The sequence below is a fragment of the Apis cerana genome, linkage group LG12 (assembly GCF_029169275.1).
Source record: "Apis cerana isolate GH-2021 linkage group LG12, AcerK_1.0, whole genome shotgun sequence".
NCBI classification, from domain to species: Eukaryota; Metazoa; Arthropoda; class Insecta; order Hymenoptera; family Apidae; genus Apis; species Apis cerana.
Window position 1 is genome coordinate 7,111,542 of NC_083863.1, and position 22,866 is coordinate 7,134,407.

General features: G+C 39.8%; 1 protein-coding gene across 6 annotated transcripts in view; it reads right to left on the reverse strand.

Moving 5' to 3' along the window:
- LOC108004235 (platelet binding protein GspB-like) overlaps positions 1-22,866 on the reverse strand; it is a 166,048-nt gene that overhangs the window by 97,636 nt on the left and 45,546 nt on the right. For 3 of the 6 annotated variants that reach the window (XM_062082806.1, XM_062082808.1, XM_062082807.1), the window contains exon 3: positions 4,249-4,344. The exons of 1 other annotated variant lie outside the window; for it this stretch is intronic. In XM_062082806.1, coding sequence (XP_061938790.1) covers positions 4,249-4,344 — 96 coding nt within the window. Of the gene's footprint in view, positions 1-4,248; positions 4,345-4,840; positions 5,244-22,866 lie in introns of those variants that run through there. 2 more of the 6 variants (XM_062082804.1, XM_062082805.1) reach the window with 2 other exon arrangements.

Below are 22,866 nucleotides of genomic sequence, written 5' to 3' on the forward strand. Positions count from 1 at the left end.
GATTAGAATTCTCTTCGACAGGTCATTATCGAACGTTACACGGCACACGTTATATCTTACACCGTGCAACACGTGAAGATATATATATGCTTTTCACGAGAGAGCGTAATCAATGATCCGCAATACGATTACGGTTGCGTCAAGATATCTCTTGACGAGAGAGAGAGAGAGAGAGAGAGAGAAAGAGAGAGAGATCGTATATCATAGCTGTATCGTTGGAGAATAGTTAATAAGAATAAGAGTGAGTAACGTTTCTCGTAAAGCAGCCAGCGTGTGGATCCCCTTGCATAACGCGATCGAGGATAAATGCATGTACAGGGTGTGTCGTCGCGAGTAAGTTGCGAATTCTACGGCTGGCGAGATTCTAATTTCCGTCGATTCCGTGAATCAACGTGGAAAGAAGTCGAGAGACGGATTCAATAATTGAGTTTATGCGACGTTGATCGAAGGTGAAGCATTGAATTGAACGTCAGTTTGAATGAACGTAGTTTGATTTGTAACGCAGAGGAAATACCGATTATGGCAGAGGCGCAAGTAAAGATGTTGCGAGGATATTTTATGTTTGAGGTAAATCGTATGGTTGACGGTCATTTGTTGCTTGTTTTATGGTTAACGTTTTATAGTTATTGGTTACGTAAATATCAATTTTATGACATTCGGAATGTTTTATTTACATGTACGTACATTCGTGATTGATCTGTAAAATGAGGATCCGGTGTCTATACTTTTCGATCGATAATGTTATTATTTAATATCAATCTTCTTTTATAACGTACTTTCTGTTTATATTTTATATAGGGCGTTAATAATAAAATTTCTTTTCTAAAAATTAGAAATAAAATATAGAGTTGGATGGTCAGCCGGTATAAATAATAGGCTCCGTTTCTCGCGATCTTTCCCACCCATAAATATATCCAATAATATTTCACAAGATTTACACGGCGTGAATTCGATCCTTACAAACAATATTCTACTCCTTTCGCAATCTTTCGCGGAAACGCATTCTGGGAAAACCAAATCTTTATCCTTCACCCTCCCTTTATTAATTCGCGGGATCGTAAAATCGAACCATTTAACTTTTCGCGAGAAAAAGAAATATCGACGGAATTTTCGACGGAACGAGAAGAAACGAAAGGATCCACGATTAATTGCACACCCTGTGTGCACTCGTAATCGATCTCCTCTATGAAAAACGATCTTCTAACCCGCTGCAACAACACGATCTTCGCCGTTAACCACATTTCATCTTCGTCCACCGAGGACACGGAAGGTAGGCGTGAAACTTTAATAAACAAGTTGCTTCTCGCGCGTACATCAACTTTTCCATTAACGTTTCGACGAACGGTTGTCTCCCCTTTCTACACCCACGCGTGCCTTTCTCTCTCTCCCTACCTTTCTCTCTCTCTCCCTCTGCAGACAAGAGCAGAAAAATTAATGATGTAACGTTACACGCGAGTAAAGGAGCATCGAATGCCCTAGAATCCTCTCGAGAGTCGGTGATTTACGGAATCCCGTTCGCGCATCACGTTCTGCGGTTACAAAATGCCCGATCGAAACTCGTGTTGCTTAGAATGTACCGTCTAAATTCTCTGGGAACGGATTTTAACGGGTGGAAGAACCGTGTGGGGAGAAGGGAAGGGTGTGCGATTCCATTTGGACGGGATTTATTGGCAATTGCGTCTCTCCTTTTAGATAGATTCTCTCCTCTTCCTCGGATCGACGTTTATTATATCGCTTACAATTTGTGAAAATTGAAAAGGACCGATATAGAGAGGAAAGATCGTGTATTAAGAAAGTATCGAAGATATGGAAAATATTTAAAAAAAAAAAGAAGAGAAAAGAAAAGAAAACTTGGAAGATTTCTAATTCGTTCGATTAAATATGTTGTTTATTACGGCCACTCGTGTGTAACGCGTGTGACGATACTCGTACAAGGAATACGAATGTGCCTATTGTCTTTCACAAACGTTTGGGAGGGGGGGGTATCGCGATTTTTCCAGAAAATGTCGCAATAAAACAATAATGGAAACAATACAAGTGGACAAAGTGAAAGTTATGCGTTACGTATTAAAAAAAACTTATGCGTGTTATTATATTAAAATCATCCCGTACGTATTATCCCGTTTAATGGCCACGACGGAAATTAAAAAAAAAAAGGAAAAAAAAGAAAAAAAAATGTTCAAATTGTTCGTATGATCCGTGGAAAGTTTGGATCCGAGATAAAAACGAAATTGTCGTATTTTTAAAGTTAATAAATTCAACGATAATAAATTCTACGATAACTTTTACCATTGTTTTTAACACGTACCGAGCGGGCACCGACTTATTCATGTGCTAATACGAACGCCAATAACGGACACACCGGTCGCAACAAAGAAAGTCGACCTTGCAGATGGCTCTATAAGGCTCGAAAAAAGCCCAACGTACGCCTCTCGAAGGTGCAATTTATGACTTCGTCATTAAAATGTATAAAGGTTCTGCTTATCACGTCCCAGCGTCGTATATACTGTACGCTATTACGACTCGCGCTCGAGCCAACCATTTACACCATCGAAACCGCACACCATCTTCGAGACATTGACAACGAAATTCAATTCTCTCGAAAAGTATGAACCGAGATCGTATACGAGGTCTAAAAAATAAATCTTTCTGCACCGACTATCTATCGATTTCACGTCCTATATCAATAATCGAGGGAAATCTTTCGTCGAATCGCCCAAGAGAAATTAAACTAAATTGCGAGATCGTTTCCAAGTTCCAAGTAGAAGGGAAGAAGAAACAGATCCAAGGAAAACGATTTCAATTTATAATCGCGAGGATTGGCAAAGTCGTTTCTAAGTCGTTTCAAAACCCATCGAATCACGGCCTTCGAGGATTATCGCTAACGATTCCCCCCATCGTCCGTGCCGTGCGATGGGTGTGTACGAGATCCATTTTCGGACGGAGGAAAAAATGACGAGAATGTCGTCACTCGATGCTACCCCACAGTCTCGTACCCGACTTTATACGGTCTTGGAGAATTCTTACGATCGTAAAAGAGTAAATCTGTGGCCTCGTTCGTCGAGAGGGACGCCATACGTATCCCATACGTGTAGGCATGCGACCAGTTTGGAAACGACACAATTATCGCCACCGATCTCTGTCGAGACGATTATATTCAACGTTTCGATATCGATTGTTAATATTTTCTCTTCTTGTCCAATCGGATTCTAAATGCGTTTAGATACGTCTTTCGAGGACTTTTCGCGGAAAGAAGAGCAAAGTTCAACGAAGAAAGACACAAGATACATTTCTTTCGTGAAGTTTCGAAGGATAATTGGAATACAAAAAATTCATTGCGTTTAAGGGTTCGAAGATATCTCTCGAATCCCACGAATCTCGAATTTATCTACGAATTCCCTAGAAATCCGTGGATAGAGTTAACGATCTTCGATATCAGATTCTACAAATCACCTGTGTCACGTTCCCCGAAGAATCTCTTCCGACCATCTCTAAACTCCTACCACGTCTTATCGATTAAAAACTATCCACGTCGAATAGAATTTTGCAATAATTTCCAATTTACACTTGTACCCACTCCATAAACGTGTCCACGTCTAACGTTACAAGACTTCCAATTCATCTACACCTATCTCCACGAAACATATCTACGAATTTTACATTCCTAATTCTATTTAATCCACGACGCCAAAAACTTTAAGGTATTCTCGACTCGCTTCGAAACTTATCCGCGTTAAATTTTACAACATTCCCAATTTACACTCAATTATCCCAGAACGATACCTGTCGCAATCAACACACGTACAATCCCCATCGCACGTACTCACAAGGTTCGAGCTACCATAAACGTCTTCTCATCATAATCAAGGGCTTCCTTCTCAATGTCGCAACGGCAGCCCCATAAGCTTGACGGTGACACACACGTGACAATTGTCGAAATCGTGTCGAAATCGAGCATGTGGCTACAACAAGGTCGAGTCGAATATTGCAAAAACCGACTGCATTCTTGGTTCTTTCGAGCAATTACGAACTCCATCTATCCGAAATTGGAACAAGTGGATGCATCCATGTCAGATCGACAGGATCATACGATCAATGTGTGCTACGAATAATCGATACCTGCGCATTATTTTCCAGGCGTCGCCCTCTATTCGACTCGCGATCTTGGTGAATTTATGCGAATGGTTTTGGAATTTGTTTTTTAAATATGATTAATCGAAGAAACGGGATGATTGGAAATATTTTCACCTGGAATGTCGCGTACGCTCCTTGATAATGCGCACTTGATTACCGTCGCATCAGAGGGAAATCCATGCAATGAGGAAATACCATGGTCGCTCTTACCTGGAACAGAAAATATTTTCCCTGTTGTTAGTTAGCAAGTTGGAAAGTCTTGTTACAGTGATTTTTTTTTCTACTTTCATGCGTGTTGTTCACTTGTTCGTTGCGCAAGAGATCATTGTTCTTTATTTATGAAATAAAATAAAGGATTCGATACTTTCAGCGAGAAAGTAGTCGCGATATCCCACAACGCAAAATTTAATTCCCGGAATAATAATACGCCCCCCTATTTTAACTCGAAACATTTCAACATCGAAACGATAATTTTAATAACAAAAGCCTGGAAGAACGCGAAATCACGAGGAATCAATGTCGCATTTCGAAGCAGAAAACAACGACGTGGGATCCCTCGTTCTTACACTTCTCTCTTTCTCTCCGTTTCCACGCTTACGCAATCTCACGACACACAGGAGAAGAAGAAGAAGAAGAAAGAAAACTGTCTCTGTTGCTTATGCGTGGTCGATCACCGTGGGACACTTTGTGTGTAAAGCGTCCATACCTGGACGTGTACTCGTGGAACGGCACTTCTCAGGGGGTCGTTTCCTCGATACTCGGCCAATGTTCGAGATCGTTGTAATCCGATTTTTCCACTTCTCTCTTCGCCGAGTTGTTTGATCGGTCTCGAAACGAGTCGAGGGTATCGAGTTTCGAGTTGTGTACGATGCCGAGGTACAAGAGAGCGAGACACAAGCTGGCCTGGTGCGCGATGTACACGGCAACGTTTCTGCTCGCGAGTAATGCGACTGGCCGCCATTAAAACGAGATATACGATTCTGGATGGAGCGGATTTCGTATGTTGATTTGATGGTGACGACGCAATTTGAGCAACTGACTGGGCTCGCACGACCGTCCCTTGTGTTTCGTCGGGTCGCTCGAAAGGTAAACATCGGAGGAGTCGTGCGTCTTCGGACAAATTCGTTCGTCGTCGATCATAACGTATGGAAATTATACATAGACTTTGACGCGACTTGTCATTTATTGGTGAATAATCGACAACCGTGCTTTGAGATATTATTTCTTAAGAGGGAGATATTTGGAAGATAGAAGAATCGAAGAAAATTTTGATATTAAATGGAAAGTGAATGTTGAGAACGTATTTCTTGGTTAAATAATAAATTTAAAAATGTTGGTAGAGATTTTCGAAAGCACACGAATAATTTTTTTTCTCCAGAGAAAATAAACAAGTGATTGGTTTGTGGAACTCGTGTAACGTATGATAATGCAACACGTTAACGATAACATCGTTCGTAAGAAAGGGCTGGTTTCGTAGTATATTTCGCGGAGACGTCAAACCTGCCTGCAGGGGTGTGTATTGTAATACGCCCCTTCCTCGTGGCTTATATAGGTTTACGCGTGTATAACCAGCGCACAATCGCCATATCTCACAGAACGAAATCTCTTGCGCAGCCTGAGATATTATGGTTATAAAAGTATTTATACTTATTATTGACGGTGTGCGATATAGGCACGCTATAGGGATAGGGGGATGCAAGGCAAAGGTGTTGTTGATGGGGCATTCATGCGCTCGAATAATGTATTTATGAATGCCATTGAAATACGAAACAGAGAGGGCCCTGCGTTATTTTGAACACTCGGAGGAAAATTACAGAATCTCGGAATTTGATTCGGTGTTACGGAGTTGTTGAATTTCGTATAAAAGTATAATACTCACTTGTGGAAATGATTCGAGCAAGATAGAGAAAAAGAGGAAAAAGAAAAGAAAAGAAAAAGGGAAAACACGTGCCGCAAAAGAAGACAGGTTAATCGTTGTTCATAAAGCTATAAAGTTGGCAAAAATTATTACTTCGTAACATCATATACCATCCATTTCTAACATTCGATCACCGACTCGGATATTTAACTACTACTTCCACGTTAAATTCTTGCATGCTTCTACACCATGCGCACCAAGCTCATTCTTCTCCGGCTCATAAACAATTCAATCATATCTGCACGTGTACACGAGCCTATGCATTCGATTGTTCCTTTCTCATGACTTTTAGTGCCCCTTTGGATCGCGTGTATACCGGACAATATTGAATGGCAGATACAAGTTTCGTTACTTAACCAATATTCCTTCTGGGGAAGGAATGAAAAATATATTCGAATTGAATAAGCTCTTAATACCTCGTAAAAAAAGGATAACCGGAGTCATAACGCGCTTTAATAGTTGCGTAAAACGCATCGTGGATTTACGATTCGTTTTGTTCCGCGAGAAATGAAACTTTTCATGGAAATATCGTGATAAAATTCTCGATGGTAGGAAAGAATGTTTGCACGTTTCACGGTGTTCCATTATTGCCCGAGCCAACAATCTTTTTTACCTAGACCTCTATGAAATTAGTATTATTATGGATATCGTAATTTCTGCAAACTATACATTTTTTTTCCAATTTTTACAATGCAATTTACTGATTCGCAGATGTTACTTTCGATCGATTAGAGAGACCCTTGAATTTTTAAATTTTCGTATTATTGCATATCTCTAAATAACTTTAATTTCACTCGGTCATCATCGTACGATCGCGATAAATTACGCAATTTAAATACCGTTCGATTTTTCTATTATTATATTTTTGGATAAGAAGGAAGAATGGAAAAGATAAGATATTTTAATCGTCACTCGATAATAGTAATATCGCACGATATTACGGCGAATAAATTACACAAACTTTTAAATTTCGTACACGGTGTAATGATACAGAAACGCGAATATGTTTAATCGAATTAGTAATGGCATAAGCGGCGATGTTAATTAATAACCGCAATTTCCATTACTCGGCTCGAGTGTTGCTCGAACAAAGTGAGAGCACGCGATTAAGCAAATTGCACCCGTCACTTGGAGCAAGCTGAATACTAGCAATTTATAGCAAGGATAACGCGATATTAAACGTCCTCAAGCGTGCCATTAAATCGCAATAATTTAATCGATTATTTCCCATCGATTAAGTATAGCGATCGAGATAAATATTTTACAGAGAAACAAGGTTTTCTCGTGATAAAAGAAGTCGTCGTGGAAGAAGTAACGAAGGACAAAACGCATTATTGAAATGCACGCAAGAAAGTCATCGTGTGTTCCACGAGTCCAAGGTTTCGTCGAGGAAACGATTAGTTTAACTCGTGAGAAATCCTTACGAATGCCAAGTATTGTCACTTACGAAGATTAATTGGAATAAATGCGCTTTCCTATTGGGAAATCTTATTGATGGACGATTTGCACGAGAGGTGTATATGCACAGTTTTCTACGTAAAATATATACACGCGATGGATTTAAAAGTGGAAAGAAAAGAAATTTATTTATCTCTCGCTATAAATAGAATTCGATTTTATCCTTTAAATTTTTGAGTTCCTCTCAGTCTTCCGGATTTTTTAAATTTTTAATATCTCAAATTGTTCTTCGAAGCTCGTGAGTAAAATTTCGATGGACGAAGTGTTCGAGTTTCCTTTAATCTTTCATATTTTTCAAGTTTTTAATATCTCAAATTGTTCTTCGAAGCTTTTGAGCTGGCATAAAATTTCGATGGACGAACCCGCGTTTCCTTCCGAGTGACGTAAACGGTGGCCGAAAGAGAGAGAGAAGCACGGTTGGTAGCAGTTTGTTTCACAAATCACTTGGCCAGCGAGGGTCACGTTCACGTACACACACACGCGTGTGTTCCACCTTCCATCTACGACGTTTTATCTTTTCTAGGCGATTTATACCCGCGAGTCCCTCTCTCAACATCGTCTCCTAGACAACTTGTACAACCGCTACGCCTCTCAGCGGCTTCTCAAAGGCCACCGAAACCAGCTACGCTGCTCTCTCCACGAGTTAGAATATCGAAAGACGATATTTTCCCAACAAATGCTCCATTCTGCCCTCCAACTCGAGGTACTATATCTTTGCACGCGAGGGAAATATGCCTCTGCCTGTGACCGAGATAAAGGAGAGGGGAGGAAACATTTTCACGTTTCAAACATCGCGCTATTCTCTCGAATTTTCTCGCGTCTTCAAACTTAACTACCTAGCTTTCTCTTCGAAGTAAAACGAAACCCATTCCGATAGATCCATTAATATCTCTTTTAATATTCCCAACGATAATCCTCGTACCAAATTAACCAAATTATCTACAACGTGTCGAATATTCACGGTACGAACAGTACCTTCCTGATTCTTAATTTCATCCCACATTTCCCCTAAACTCTTAGCTTTAGTTTACCGGCATCGAGCATCACAGCGAGCAATGCGAGCGTTCAGAGAGAGAGAAAGAGAGAAGGAGAGAGAGAGAGAGAGAGATTTCAAAGCGAAGGAGCATCTGCATAGAAAAGGTGCGTAAACCGCGAATCTCGAACGATTCAATAGACCATTTCCTACCTAGTAGGTAACGTGCACGTAAATGTTTTACGATCGAGCTCGCTTGTCAGAAGTCCGCGGACTTTTATGACGATCGCCGCGCTCTTTGTTCATTGTTCTAACCACGCCCCCACGATACAAAGGGGGAATAAATTTCGCCCGATCCCTTATCTTCGATAGCGCTCGAACATCCCTTCCCTCCTCCTCCTCCTCCTCCTCCTGATCCGTATCGAAAATATCGATCGATCAGGAGGATAAATTAAACCGACTTTTGAAACTTGTACACGAAGAATCTCGTCTCGGATGTTGTTGTAATGTAACGAAGAAGAAAAAGATATCGGATCGAAAATTGTATCGATGATGCATTCTGAAGAAAGTAGATTATTTGTACTATTTACTCGACCTCGATCTCTTCCTTTGGTATTCGAGTCTTTGATTAAATCGAAATTGTCGTTTTTTGTTGCCGTTTAATTGGCGGCGATCTGCTAATAAGAACGGTAAGAGGGAAAGATCGGAGCGTGCGTGGAAAGTTTCTTTTCTCGGAATTCTAATTATAGGATTAAAAAGTTTTAAGAGTTCTCTCCCCGTTAATAAGAGAAAGAATTTCGATTAAAATGTAGAATAAGGTTTTATTCTTCTTTTCTCATTATTATCCGAACTTATTTCTTGGCAAACGCGTTTATCCAACTGTTGAATTACTTTTAAAAAGCTAAATTATTCAATTTACACTTGTCTAAAGGAACTTGAAAAGATAAAGGAATTAAGTCGCTCTTATTTTTTAAAACGTTGTAGACCACCTTACCTTTTAAATTAATTCACGCAATTTCAACGATCGGAAAAAAAAATAAAAAATAACGATTATCTTAAAAAAAAAAATTACTAAAATCTACACGTGAAAAACAAAATCAAAAAACGAATAATATTTTATTAATTTTAACCCTCTATTGCATTTCCCAATTGGAGCCTCAAAATTTCAAAGATACGTACAGGGATACACCTGTCAACGTTTTAAAAAACGAGAAAGCTATCAAAATGTTACATGTTATTATTTATTTCATTTTTAATTAGACTAACAGCCGTATAAATATATATATATTTTTTTCATTAACTCGTCATAAAAATTCCAATAAATGCAATAGGGGGTTAAAGAAAAATAATACGCAGAAGGGAGGAAAAAATAAAGCGGGCGACACACACCTCGTTATCCGAACCTTGCAGCACGGTCCCAAGGTCGGGATAGGATAAGCTGTCCGTTTTTCAGCTGGCTCGCCGGCTTCAGCAGCAGCCGGCGACACACTTACAAGACGTTGACCCCGCGGCCGGCTCTGTAAACACGGCGAATATCTTCATTTGCGTGCTCGTAGGCGGCCACCGGATGCCCGTATGCGAGCGGAATAAAGCGGGCGGGCAACAGCTGCAACTCGAATCGTATCTGGGTAACCCGGTCCCAGAAACTCGTTCCGCCCTTCCTCGTGGGGCCACTGGATGGAAGCAGCCGTGTTCGAAGCGGTTCAGGAAGCGGACGAGTCGAAATTCTTTCCCTCCTTGGCTCGCTCGAGTGGCGGCTACGAGGGAGGCTTCTCTCTCACCACGCCTCGACGCGGTGGATTGTAATCGATACGCTCGGTTACCAGGATACTCGCGTGTCTTTGATACCGCGTGAGATAATTTTGTTAAGGAATAGGATGTTATGGCTAATTTATGGGGGGATATATCCTGGTTGGATCCTCCCGGCTTCTGGGAGGAGAATTGCGACGTGATGGTGGTTTTCTTTTTAAGGATTTACGCAGGATTTTAGAAATTGGTATTGGAATATTTATTGGAATATTTACAAGGTGAAATTTCTTCAGAATCGAAATGCTGTTTTATATATAGATAGATTTTGTTAATCGAAATGATTATGGATAAGTACAGAATTGGAATTTCAAACGTGTAGAATATTAAATGGAAAATGATTAATTTCGGCAATAATCGTGTACTTTGGATCGTGTTCTCGAAATATGATAATTTAAATGGAGGGAGAAAATGGGATACGATCCATATGGAAATAAAAAGCAGAGTATTGCTTATTTTATGCGGGTGACCCAGTTTCGAAACTTGTTTCTGCCTTTTAAGAACGTTCCGAGTCCAGTTTCGCCGAATCCTCCAGGAAATAACAAAATCTCGCTCGGCCACATTTTTTTTAACCAACGTCATTCTTTTTGTAACGAGTCGTCCCAAACGTCAGTTCCTCTTAATTCATAATGAAAATGTAATGTAATGTAAAGGAAACTATTTGTCCATCTTATGTACGCAAAATTGTTTCACAACAATTATTTCAAAACTGTTTGGTTTATTATCTATCTATCTTTGCTGATTTCGTGAACGAATTGCGAATCCTATCTTTTCTCCAGATTTCTGACTAACGATATTCTTAATGATATCATTTTTCCAGCTCGAAATTACTACAAAAAAAAACGACGCGGATGGAATTCGAAAACACGATGGAATTGCAATTTTATTGCGTACGAAAAATCCTGTCGAGCGATAAAGAGATAAGAAGGACTTGTAATGCACTTATACCAGAGACTAATAGCGAAACTATTAAATTATAGTGGGTCATCGAAAATACTTCCAATTAAATGATAACAGAATCGCGATATTCGATAACCACGTGGCGGTTCTTCTTTTTTTTTCTTTTTCTTTAATTAACTCGTGATTCTGGTATCTTTACCAGTTAATAATTATGGTTACGTAACATTTTTTATATTCCACTGGCACACAACTCGATTTTTTCCAATGCAGGATGAATTATATTTTGATTATTCATCAAGTCACATCGCTTAATAAATTATTCAATGACACGATTATCATATTCATCCTTATACAGATAATTTTTGTTGTTATTTTACTCGATGATGGATTGATAGACGAAAAGAACCACGTGATCGAATAATATCAAATATTGCTCTATTAAAGATTCTTTGAAAAAAATTGTTTTACTAAAAAAAACTTATACTCGCGTATAAAAATCATTTCTACATTTTTCTATTAACTACTTCGAAAATTTTATTTACAAATTTTTAATTTTCACATTCGAACCTGTAATAAATTGATTTTCACGAAGACAAGAAATAAGTTTTTAACATATTGATAGGATAATTTGACACGCCTGAAAATCATCGAGGTGCAATTTCATCTCGACTTTTCGAAGACGATCGGCTACCTGACCGAGCGAAAAATCCAACAAGATGTAACACGATAACACGGATCCTCGATATATCGATTCTGACGTGCTCGACACAGATACAGGTATTGGAAAGGAGAAAAGGAAACGATAACGATGGAGTTCTCGATCCATGTCACACGGAACATCCGATCCGCGCACTTTCTCTGGTCCAATTTGCGGGAACACAGTGAGATCTGGATTTCTGGACGAACGTAAACTTTCCAACGAATAGATCTCGTGACGATTTTTCACCATCGTTATTTCGAATATCCGTGAAACTCATTAAACAAAGGATTTTTAATCGATCGACTTCCCCCGTAAATTTTCATCAATAAACGAGCCTTCTCAGTTTTAAACTATCATATAAAAGTTGATGGCTTACTTTCACGAAAAAGAATTCTTTCCTTTCTTTCTGTGGATCAAGCTAAATGATTCCTTTTTCGTTTTTTCAACAACAGATTTTTTTCTAATACAAATCTCGAGTATATTTGGGATACGAAATCGAAAACTGTGCCACACTGTGGAAAGCTGGAATATAATATACGAGGAGGATTCCCATCGAGGAGAAAGTCCACGTTTGCTTATTAAATATTTCGTAGTAATTATTGACTCGCTTACAAATACTACCTCTTACGTAACAACTGCTAACGGTTTCAAACGAGAGGATTGCAAGAGGATCTGATAGAAATGGTATATATCTGTAAAGATGGATCGGTTAGATAAACCGACTTGAGATTGTTCAATTCAACAACAAAGTAATCTATCTAGCAAGAGAATCGATCGTTCGTTCATCGTTCACTCGTGGATAATTTGAAATTGGGAAATTTTTTAAAACGAATTACGATGTATCAAAGGAGCCGTGATAATTGGTAAAGAATTATGTTGAAAGAAGGAAAGAGACGATGCGATGAATCGAAGAAGAGAGAGTATAAATTGTTGAAAAGAAATTGTTAATAGAAGGAGAAGAAGGTTCGAAAACGAGAGAGGGGAGGCAGAAATTATTTGACAGCAGGGTTCCTGCGCGAGCCAATTCGAATAAAATACACGGTAGTGAAAAAAGGCTGTTTCTATAACACGTCTTCATCGGTTTCGCTCGTAATTTAATTTTTCCTCTTCCTCTTGCGGATTCTTTAAAATGTATTTTTTAACCTCGATTTCCATCCTCGTAAAATTAGCGAGGATATTAAACGATGGGAGATACCGATCGGGGTATAAACAGGTATTTTTATAGAATAGATTTAAGGAGATTCTTTCTATATAAATTTTTACAGTCAATTTGGAAATTGAAATAGACCAAAAATATTCGAATTAACAAAAGAACATAACAACAAAGATAAAATTCACGGGGTGCTCACGACAGAAATGCTCATCGGTTGCGCCGAAATTTGAAAACACACTCTAAGAGTGATCCATCAAAATTATACCTGATCTCATCAAAGCATCCGCTTCGATGAAATTCTCACCAACTATATTATACGAATTATATCATCTCGCCAACGCCATCGCGCATCCCCAGCCAATAATTCACAAGAATAAAAAGGAAACCGTGGACAACCTAATCCGCGTCTACCCGAAAAATAAAAAATAAAAAAGACGAAAAAGGAAAGAAAAACCGAGCCAATATATCGGCCAAGCCAAGGGGAGAAGAAGATATTTTTCTGCGTGAAATGGAGGCGTCTGTTCCTCGTCGCTCCCGTTTCAAACGCACGTTCCTTGCCCTTCTAACTCGGCCGTGGGCGAGAAGATGATCGAGTCTATTAGCCGAATTTATAGGGGGTTTCGAGGAATCGAGGCGCAATTTCTCCCGCAGCGTGGGTATAGAAACTCGCTGGCTTCGACTGTGAGAGAGGAAAGGTGGGGAAGGGGGAGAGATAGAGAGAGAGAGAGGCAGAGGACGAACGGGAAGGGTGAGTGGACGACGTGGAAAAGGAAGGGTAGAGGTTCTAGGAACCGTCGTGCTCGCGCATCTTCATTATCCTCGTCCAGGGCCTAAGGGCATCCGTGTATACAACGGTAGAACCGTGCTTCGACTCGATCAATTAGCGTACCAGACTTCGTGATCCGAATGCGCAAAAAACGAAACGAAGCGAAGGAAGGATACACGCGCTTTTATGAAAAAATCTTTCTCCGTCTTTTTGCCGATTCGAATTTGTTCCGTTCCGCGGAGAGATACATCGCGGGATACGAGTTCATGTGCCGAAAAGAATTTGAATTAATACGATAAATGGAATGTCTGATAAATGCTAAACAATTTTTTACGTTTCATTTTGAAAGAGGGAGAAAGAGTCTTAGTTTTGGATATTGCAAGAAAAATAGAATTCATTTTCCGCGGTATTATTTCTGGCGAGGAATCCTTAAAGAAGAAAGTTTATTTTTAACCTTCTCCATGGCAGAAGTTACCGAACGTCTCGTTACGGAAATTGTTCTTACAATAGCTAATCGACATCACGATACAATTGCGCTCACGTCATCGAATAATCGCCACGATAAGAAAAGAAAATCGAAAAAATATCGTATATTTAAACGACGTGCGTAAAAAAAGTGAACGTAATTACGAGACACGCGAGAGAATAATTATCCATTGAACTAAGAGGCAACTGGCACCACTTGGGATGATCCACGGTTAAATGAAATGAGTCACGAATTCACGAGCTCCATGAAAGGGACACGTGGCGTATTCGACGGTTCGCATGGAACTGAACGTAACGCGAAGCGATACAATAATAAAAGAACGTCCTCGTGCCATATTTATATACAGAAAGGAAAATATATACTTTCGTTTCGCGATAATAATTAACTTTTGAATAATTCTCTCTGAACACAATTACGAAGTAAGATAAATAAGAAATAATCTGATAAATGAATCTTCTTTATATATAATAATAAAAAAATGATAATATCGAATCAAATACGCGTATAAAAATACACGTATATAACGGGAAAAGTTAAGAGAATAATAAAAGAGAATGGATACAATTGATCGCATGGGCAACCACAAAAAATATAGCAACAATGACCATTAGACATGCAACAGATTATCCCTGGCAATAAGTACAAATCGAACAACAATCCTTGCAGCATAGAATGCCAGACGAATCACATTCAAGACAGTACAACGTATAAATGTTATCACGGTTGAATCGAATGACCTAGCCGGGTCCTGCTTTGAATTGTCGGTCCAGTTAAGGGGCAATATCGAGCACGAGGCCCTGGATAGAACCCTAAGGCTAACGAACTCGACCAGGACCCACTCTGACAAAGAGAGACTCGACAAAGACCTATCCCTTAGATCGAGAGACCGGACCAGCCATCTAGGACCCCGAGGCAATTGTGCAGTCATGGCATGCAAGGACCCCTGACCTTCGACCCCCAGCTTGGTCCGGCTAACCTCTCTCCAAGAGACCTGAAAAGCTGATCCTGACCGGCTTTCTAAACCCGTGCCTCTTCAATTTTTAACAGATCTAGAACGAAATACCAAATTTCTGTATCGTTTTCGATTAAATAAAGTCTAAATTATAAAATATCACGCTTGCGTTTAATTGAATAAAATCTCCTTCCAATCTCCAATTTCTGTCCAATTTCCTTCCTAATTTCGTATTATGATCATATTCAAAACAATTTATTTTTTTTTGTATCATTCTGATCGCAATTGTAATCGTTACTTCACTCAAGTTCATAGATATAATTATCAATATATATTGTTAACTATTATCCTTTATATATTAGAGAGTAAGTATTCGTGTTCGACGCTCGTTTGCACATGCAATATATTCGATTTTAAGTCAATTGATACGAAGCGTTAATTTTAAGCGACATTAGCAACATTCTTCTTGGTGAGATATCGCTTCGAATTACGTGGACGTATTATGGTAGTACGATAATGGAACTGTTCAAAGTCAATTAACCGTTTCTACAAACAGGTAGACACAGTTCTTATTACCGCCACGTGTACGATATGAATTTAACGCTGCGTTCGATCGCAGACGATTTCATAACTGTCTTATGCAGCTGTGGTGACTCGAATGCTTGCACAAGCGCGATAGCTCTTTGGAGAGATTAATTTAATTTTTGCGAAATTTATTAAATCGTGTTCATGTCACGTTTATCGTACATTTCTTTTATCGTATTTATTATTATATTTGTTTTAAAATTTCTCACAATTTTAGATTTAACACACTTGCTACGATTTAATGTTTATTATTTATTTGCTCGTTGCGATCTTTTTATCTAAGGTTTCAACATTTTCTCAGTACGAGTTGAGAAATATGAACAAACACGATTCGATCCTGTTATTAACGTAGAATCGTAGTTTTAACAATTCCCTTTCTATGAGTGTTCTCAAACGTATCGTTATGAATTGAACGATGCGTCACAATCTTTACCGACTTTCATTCGATCAATACGAATACATTTAACGACAACCGAGACAATTTCTCTCTCTTCTTAACCTTTTTTAATTCTTTTAAATTACTATTTTATCATTGTCTCCAAGATACGATTGTGAAATTTTACATCCATTTTATTCGGTGTTAATAATCGTTTTTAACGGTTTCACAGGCGATGAGTTTAATAAGCAGCGAAAGCTAAAAGCTCGTTGAAAACCGAGGACAAGAGAATTATATCGTTTTCTCTATTCTCGATGATAATGGGATACAGTTTAGTTGCACGAGTTTATCCCTGCTAGTTAGTGATACTAATTATCGTAGAGTAAGTAAGAGAAACTGGACCTCTAAAAGTCTAGCCTGGTTTATGATCCTGAAATTACAAACCACGAGGAAAAGTACTTTCGTTAGCATCGTCTTTACGCTCGCTGATTTTTGCTACCAACGCATAGGGGATAGCAGTGAAAGAGGGAATCCAAGAACTTAACTCTCCGCACAAAGTACAGAGAAAACGACTCTCCCATTGTTCACGGGAAAAAAATAATTTCCATTTTCTGGTTGATACGGCGTGACAGTTGAAGATGAAGACGTACAGCCAGTAAAAAGCCATTCCGCAAATTACTTATATAATCAAAAAAATGAACTGAATTATAATTCGCAACGTTTCGAACAAAACACGCGTTGCGCAACTTTTCTCGCATAAAGTTCCTCGCATTTTTATAATTCTTACGCAAGACGTTATTATCCTTGCATTTTTAAATCATCCTTTACGTCATATTATACGACGTGCTTCCACTACTGAAAATATTCATTCATCAAAATATAAAATTCCCCCTTCACGCTGCTCCATCCATATTGAACAAGTTTCTCTAGAAGAAAGAAGAGAAAAAGAAAAGAGGAAATGAGGAAAATTCCTTCTTCGTTTCTCCCATACTTTTACTCACCGATTAACCGTTTCAAAATATAAATATTCCTTTTTTCGAACCTTCTCGATTCTAATTCTAATTCTTCTTTTCCTCGACCTCTCCTTATCAAAGCTCGTTTCCCATGAATCCTCCATTTCCATCCACTGCACTTTCCAAGCATGTTTTTCTCACAACAAACCGTCAAGATGAGGCAGCCTCGAGCGTTGGGCATGCACGCGCGCATGCACATCGGCGCGCATATTCGCGGTGCATCGGTGCATACACGCGTGTCGGAGGATCTACAACGCATCGGCGGCGATGTAACAGCGGATCCGTAGGTGGCTCAGTGATCTCATGTTTCATATTTATACTCTCATCTGCATATTACGAGCAGGGGTGTGCCTAGATGCCCGCCGCCACTGCCCGCCTCTCGCATCCAACTGACAGCTGGAATGCGCTGGATTAGATTGCCCGCAGCGTTTCTCTTATAACCTGCCGTGAATACACCGGTGTTGTTCCATGTTGCTCCCTGTACGCGACACCCATCCCTCAACCGGGGATACCGTTTTCTACCGAATCGACGATACCCGTCCGTCTTGCTAGCCACGCGCATCAATAATTCGATTTCCAGAAGAATTTTCTTCGATCCGAGGGATAGAAAGTTCCCTTAATAAATACTGGCTTACTTAACGGAATCGAGCTGTTCGTTCGTTCAAATTTCCTTCCTTGTATTATACGAGAGAAGGGAAAAGAAAAGAAATTCCTATTATTTACACTCGTTGATTCACTTATCTTATACGTTCAAAGAGTTACGTTACGCCTCGCTTTCGTTCCCCTGTGAATAACGATTAACCTGTTTTCCACAATTAACGGGGCCGTGTCGGGTTTTCAATTAACAGCGCGCTGCAAGGGTAAGATTCAATCGTCACGCAACCGGATAGACTTCGCGGCCTTAAAGGGAATACAATGTCGAGAGGGGAAGGGGGGGAGGGAGAAAGAGAGAGATATCTCAGCAGCGGTGCGTCTATTCTTGTTTACCGAATGAACGCGTATCGCGTGCAATTACATCGCAATTTGTCGCGACGATATTTCCCCCATTGGACGACACCTCGTCGCGTTGAATTTCAATGCCGCAAACCTGCCTTTGTATTATTACGTTAGACGTAATTGCGAAATTTCCTCGTTCGCGATAATTAATTGTACAAACGTGTAATAAAAACGCGTAACACCTCGTTCTGGAAGATGATGAATCCTTGTCAACGAACGCGCTTAACAATTTTCCGGTCGTCGAAACAAGTATTGTCGTTCTCGCCTCGCCATTTGCACCTTTGCAACCCGGCCGCGTAAAATTTCCATTGCAATGATTAAGGAAAATTTCGTACGATCGAAGAAGGGGGAAAGATGAAAGAGGAACACGGTCGAATTCGTCGGATCGAGGGGAGGATCCGATTTCCTCTTAACGATTGCATCTAGAAGAATCATAAGAATATTATGGTCCGCCGGTGCATAGACCACAACCGATTTTTCTGTCGGACTCGTTGAACCGGAGTGAAATGTTACCTCTCCGTTCCTCGCTCCTCTCGCTTAACCGCGGTGTAATGTTACTACGTAAAGGTGCACTCCATAAAGTCCCATAAAAGTGGCCGCGACTAGCCAACCTTTCAGAACGCTCGCGAGAGTGCGGAAAATGGTGGATTTTTTCTTTCTTTCTTTCTTTCTTTCTTTCCTTCCTTCCTTCTTTCTTTATCTTGGACCGCGACGTAACGCGTGCAGGAATTTTAAACATGAGGTACGTAACGCGTTCGCTTGTTCGCGTCGTAGCTCGAAAATAAATATTCCGCGCTTGCTACGTACAATATTGAACTTTATATACCATAGAGATACGTGTGCAAGGAGTACGTATATTTTGTGTTACGTTTCGACATATTTTTATGACATTTTAAATCGTGCAGGTCTTAATTTTTACAGGACGTTGAATTATAAAGTCGAACGTTCGCAATTGGAGAAATTGTATCGTATGGTGAGCGGTGAGAGGTTGGTAAGCGTAATTATTTCGTTACTTTTTTCGACTTAGTTATTTTTCCACTCGGAATTAAATGTTAAATTTATGGAAACCTTTCTAATTCTGAACGTACTAAAGTCTTTTTTTTTTTTCCTTTTTTATTTCGAAGAATATCTGATATTTAATCTTAGCCAGCACTCGGATTTAATTGCTGATTAAATTAATTATTGTTGTCCTTAAAGATTACGGATAATTAAAAGACACTTCCTTGATGAGATTTAATTGCCGTAAAGAGAAATGAAATCCGGAGGAAAGTAGAAAAACGTCTAGAATCAAGATTGTCTAGTTGAAATCTCTCCTCAAGATGACCATCCTTTTCCTTTCTCCACAGGCACGGTCGGCAGAAATTTCTCTTTCATTATTTCCAAAACGACTGTAATTACGCGGGGAATATCCTTTGAAGCAAGAAAAATTCGAGATTTAAGCGAGATTCTGATTGTCATCTTGTAGATTGAACCTTAATACGTGACTGTTCGACCGACTGGCGAAAGGTGAATGCACTGATGTACACCGTGTAAGAGGTGAGCAGCAGGCGAAGAAAATAGCGCAGCTATTCGCTACAGGATGAGCAGGAGAAGAGGAAGGCGAAACGAAATTCTGAATATGCAACTCTAAGGAGATAATTTCTCTCGTCGAAAAAAATCCAATGTACTTCAAAGGTGAAAAATATATTTTCGAAATGTCTATTGAGCGTGAAAGAAGAGATTACGAATGCCGACGATCCAATTTTTTCCCCCATTTAAAAGCAGAAAGTATTTTCTTACGTTTGTTCAAGCGGATAGAAGCAGAGACTCGAAACTAACTCGAAACTCCTCTCGAGAAAAACAATCTTTTTCTCATTTAGTTCGTCGAACTCTTCGATCGTTGCAGTAACGATCAGCTCGTTAATCGAAATCAACAAGCTAATTATTCCTTTCGTCGTAGCGAAAGTGTACCAATTTCGTTTTAAAATTCTTGTATTTGTATTCTTCGTATTTCCAATGAATCGTTTTATTTTACGTGTTTCTCCGTTATCTAGATCACAGGATCACAAATTAAAATTGTACAATCGTTTCATCTAGAAGAAATATTCTATTTTTATCTCGTGCAAACATTCCAAAGTTTCGCAGAAATGCTTTTCTCGCTCGCCAAGAAAGGAATTTCGAAGAATTCCGCGGCCACTCTTCTTCCTCTTAAATCCTTCCTTCTAACCCTTTTCATAGTTCCACGTCCAAGATAAGGGGAATCGTCGTAAAATTTGTATACAACTCCCAACTTCCTAACAAATTCGTAATTCCTCCTAGGCGAAGAAATATCTTCAGAAATGCTGGGCGATCTCGAGAGATAAAAAAAGGATTAGAAACATCATAGAATTCCTAATCTTTCAAATTAATAACGAATCCAGCCAGCTATTGCGCACATCTACAATCTACTCCACTCTCTGATCCTCCAAAGAGAAATAGAGACTGGGATATAAAAATTTCTATAATACCCCTTGACTTATTAACAAATTCATAACTCCTCTCTCTTGTGTAGACAACCTGAACGACCCGAACCCTTTCCTTCCAGCGTCCACGAAACAGCGAGGAAACAGCTTCAGAAGCCTGCTTCGGATCCTGTCCACGCGACGGAGAGGGAAGGAGCAAGGAAGGTGCGCCAAGGAAGGTGGAAAGAGAGGAGGGAACAGGAAGGAGCGCTCTGCCTGGTATAAAGGGGAGACGGTAGAAAAGCAGAGGTGTTCTTAAACCAAGGCGAAGCATGCAAGTGTCCTACGGTGGAACTAATGGCGGTGCCATTAATATAACTTTGCCTTGGCTCAGGATGCAACCGCGGTTTGTGTACATACGCGTTTTGTAGCAGCGACGAGTGATGCATGGCACACGGCGATTCACGGTCCTCTTAAACGTCACAATGCGACCCGCGGGATGGGAGCATTAATCCTTTCGCCGACTTTTAACGTTTCGTCCTCGCAACCCTCTCGCGCTCGGCCCTCGCTGTACGGACTGTACTTAGTCCTCGAGGAGAGCGAGTGTACCGATGTGTTCCAGTCCTCTGAACTTCTCGCCAGTAAGAGGATAAGGGGAGTTTCGTTACCCGTTAACGTTTAAACGCGTCACGGGGATACGAAAGGCCTCGATTATTCATCCCGCTTTCCTTATTATGCTCGTAATCCTCGTCCTGGGTCCGTGATAAGCTGGCCTTTATTCTTATCTTCTTATGATGTTGCTTTTATGAGGCGGGGATCTTGAGTTTCTTTTTCCTTTTTTTTTTTCGATTTCTAGCGAGATTTTTTAGAAATCATCGAAGAAAATCCTTGAAATTTGTAATTCGAAAATTGTTGAAGAGTATCCCAATTCTAGGGGCTTGATAAAATTTTGCGTAGGTAACAAACGAGGTTACTTGGCAACTACGATCTCGGTTTCTTTCTTGATACATTTTATTTTTAACGTAGGGAGTATAATCAATGTCGAAACGATTCTTTTACCTTGAAAATTAGAATCAAGTTCCAAGCAAAACTTTAATCGCGCGAGAATGAATTTAATCTCCGACGAGACACGATCTAAAACAGGCAAAGAGGAAACTTTAGATATCCTCTTAAGATAAATCTGTCGACGTGACATTTGCTCGCAGAAACGAGCATAAAATCCCACTGTTTACATATTCTCCTGCTGACACTTGATCGGCCATTTCGAAAAGATCGAACAGGTAGCGTCGTCCAGCAACAAGATTTTCGGCGAGCAAAAGGACACGATAGAGATTTCATTTTAGCCTCGACCGATATCAAAATCCCTGTAGAAACATTTCGCTACCAGTCCATCCTGCTTAGGATTCTGGGGATTCCTCTTCGCGTTTCGTGGATGATGTTGTGATCGCAGTTTAACGTCGACGCGAATTCGTTTCGCTTCGGCTCACCGATGATCGCCTGTTAGACGTCTTAAACGCGCGAGTGAATACTTTCGACTGAATATCCTAATATTTTTTTTTTATTTTTTAGAGGAGAAAAAAATTTGGATCCACGAATTCTAAGAATTACCACTCGTTTCCTCGATTCGTTAATTTGACGATATTTTTCGATATTCTCGGGAAAGAGACTTGGTCAAAAATAATTCGATATATATTACAAAATGAGAAATTTTACCACAAATTTTACTCTTGATACCTGGACGACGAAACCGAAATTCAACTTCTATTATTCAAATAAAATTCACAGACGAAATAAAATTCTAAAATTTCACCCTCCTCCCTAAAGAGTTAAAACAAAACTTGTCAAAGTTGCTTCAGCTATCATAGATCGATTCAAGGAAATAAAGTTCGAAAGGAAAAGGATTCCTATCTCTAATCTGGGCTTCGAATCACGTTCCAATTGACGATTTCGAGCAAGACGGGTGAGGCGCGGGTAGCGATGGGGAGGAATATTCGTTGCAAGTTCGGCTCGCAGCAGTCGAGAGAGGGGACGAGGAGAGAAGGAATATCCTACACAGGCGAACCTAACCTAAGACGATCGGGTTCATTGTTGGGCCTAACCTTCGATAAAGCCTTTGTCTCTGTCCTCTTCTTTTTCTCTTCCAGATCCATTGTTCCGAGTCGACGTAATTAGCGGGCCTTGAGGGATAATCTCTTCGTTCAACGACTCGTGTCTTAACAAGAGACACGA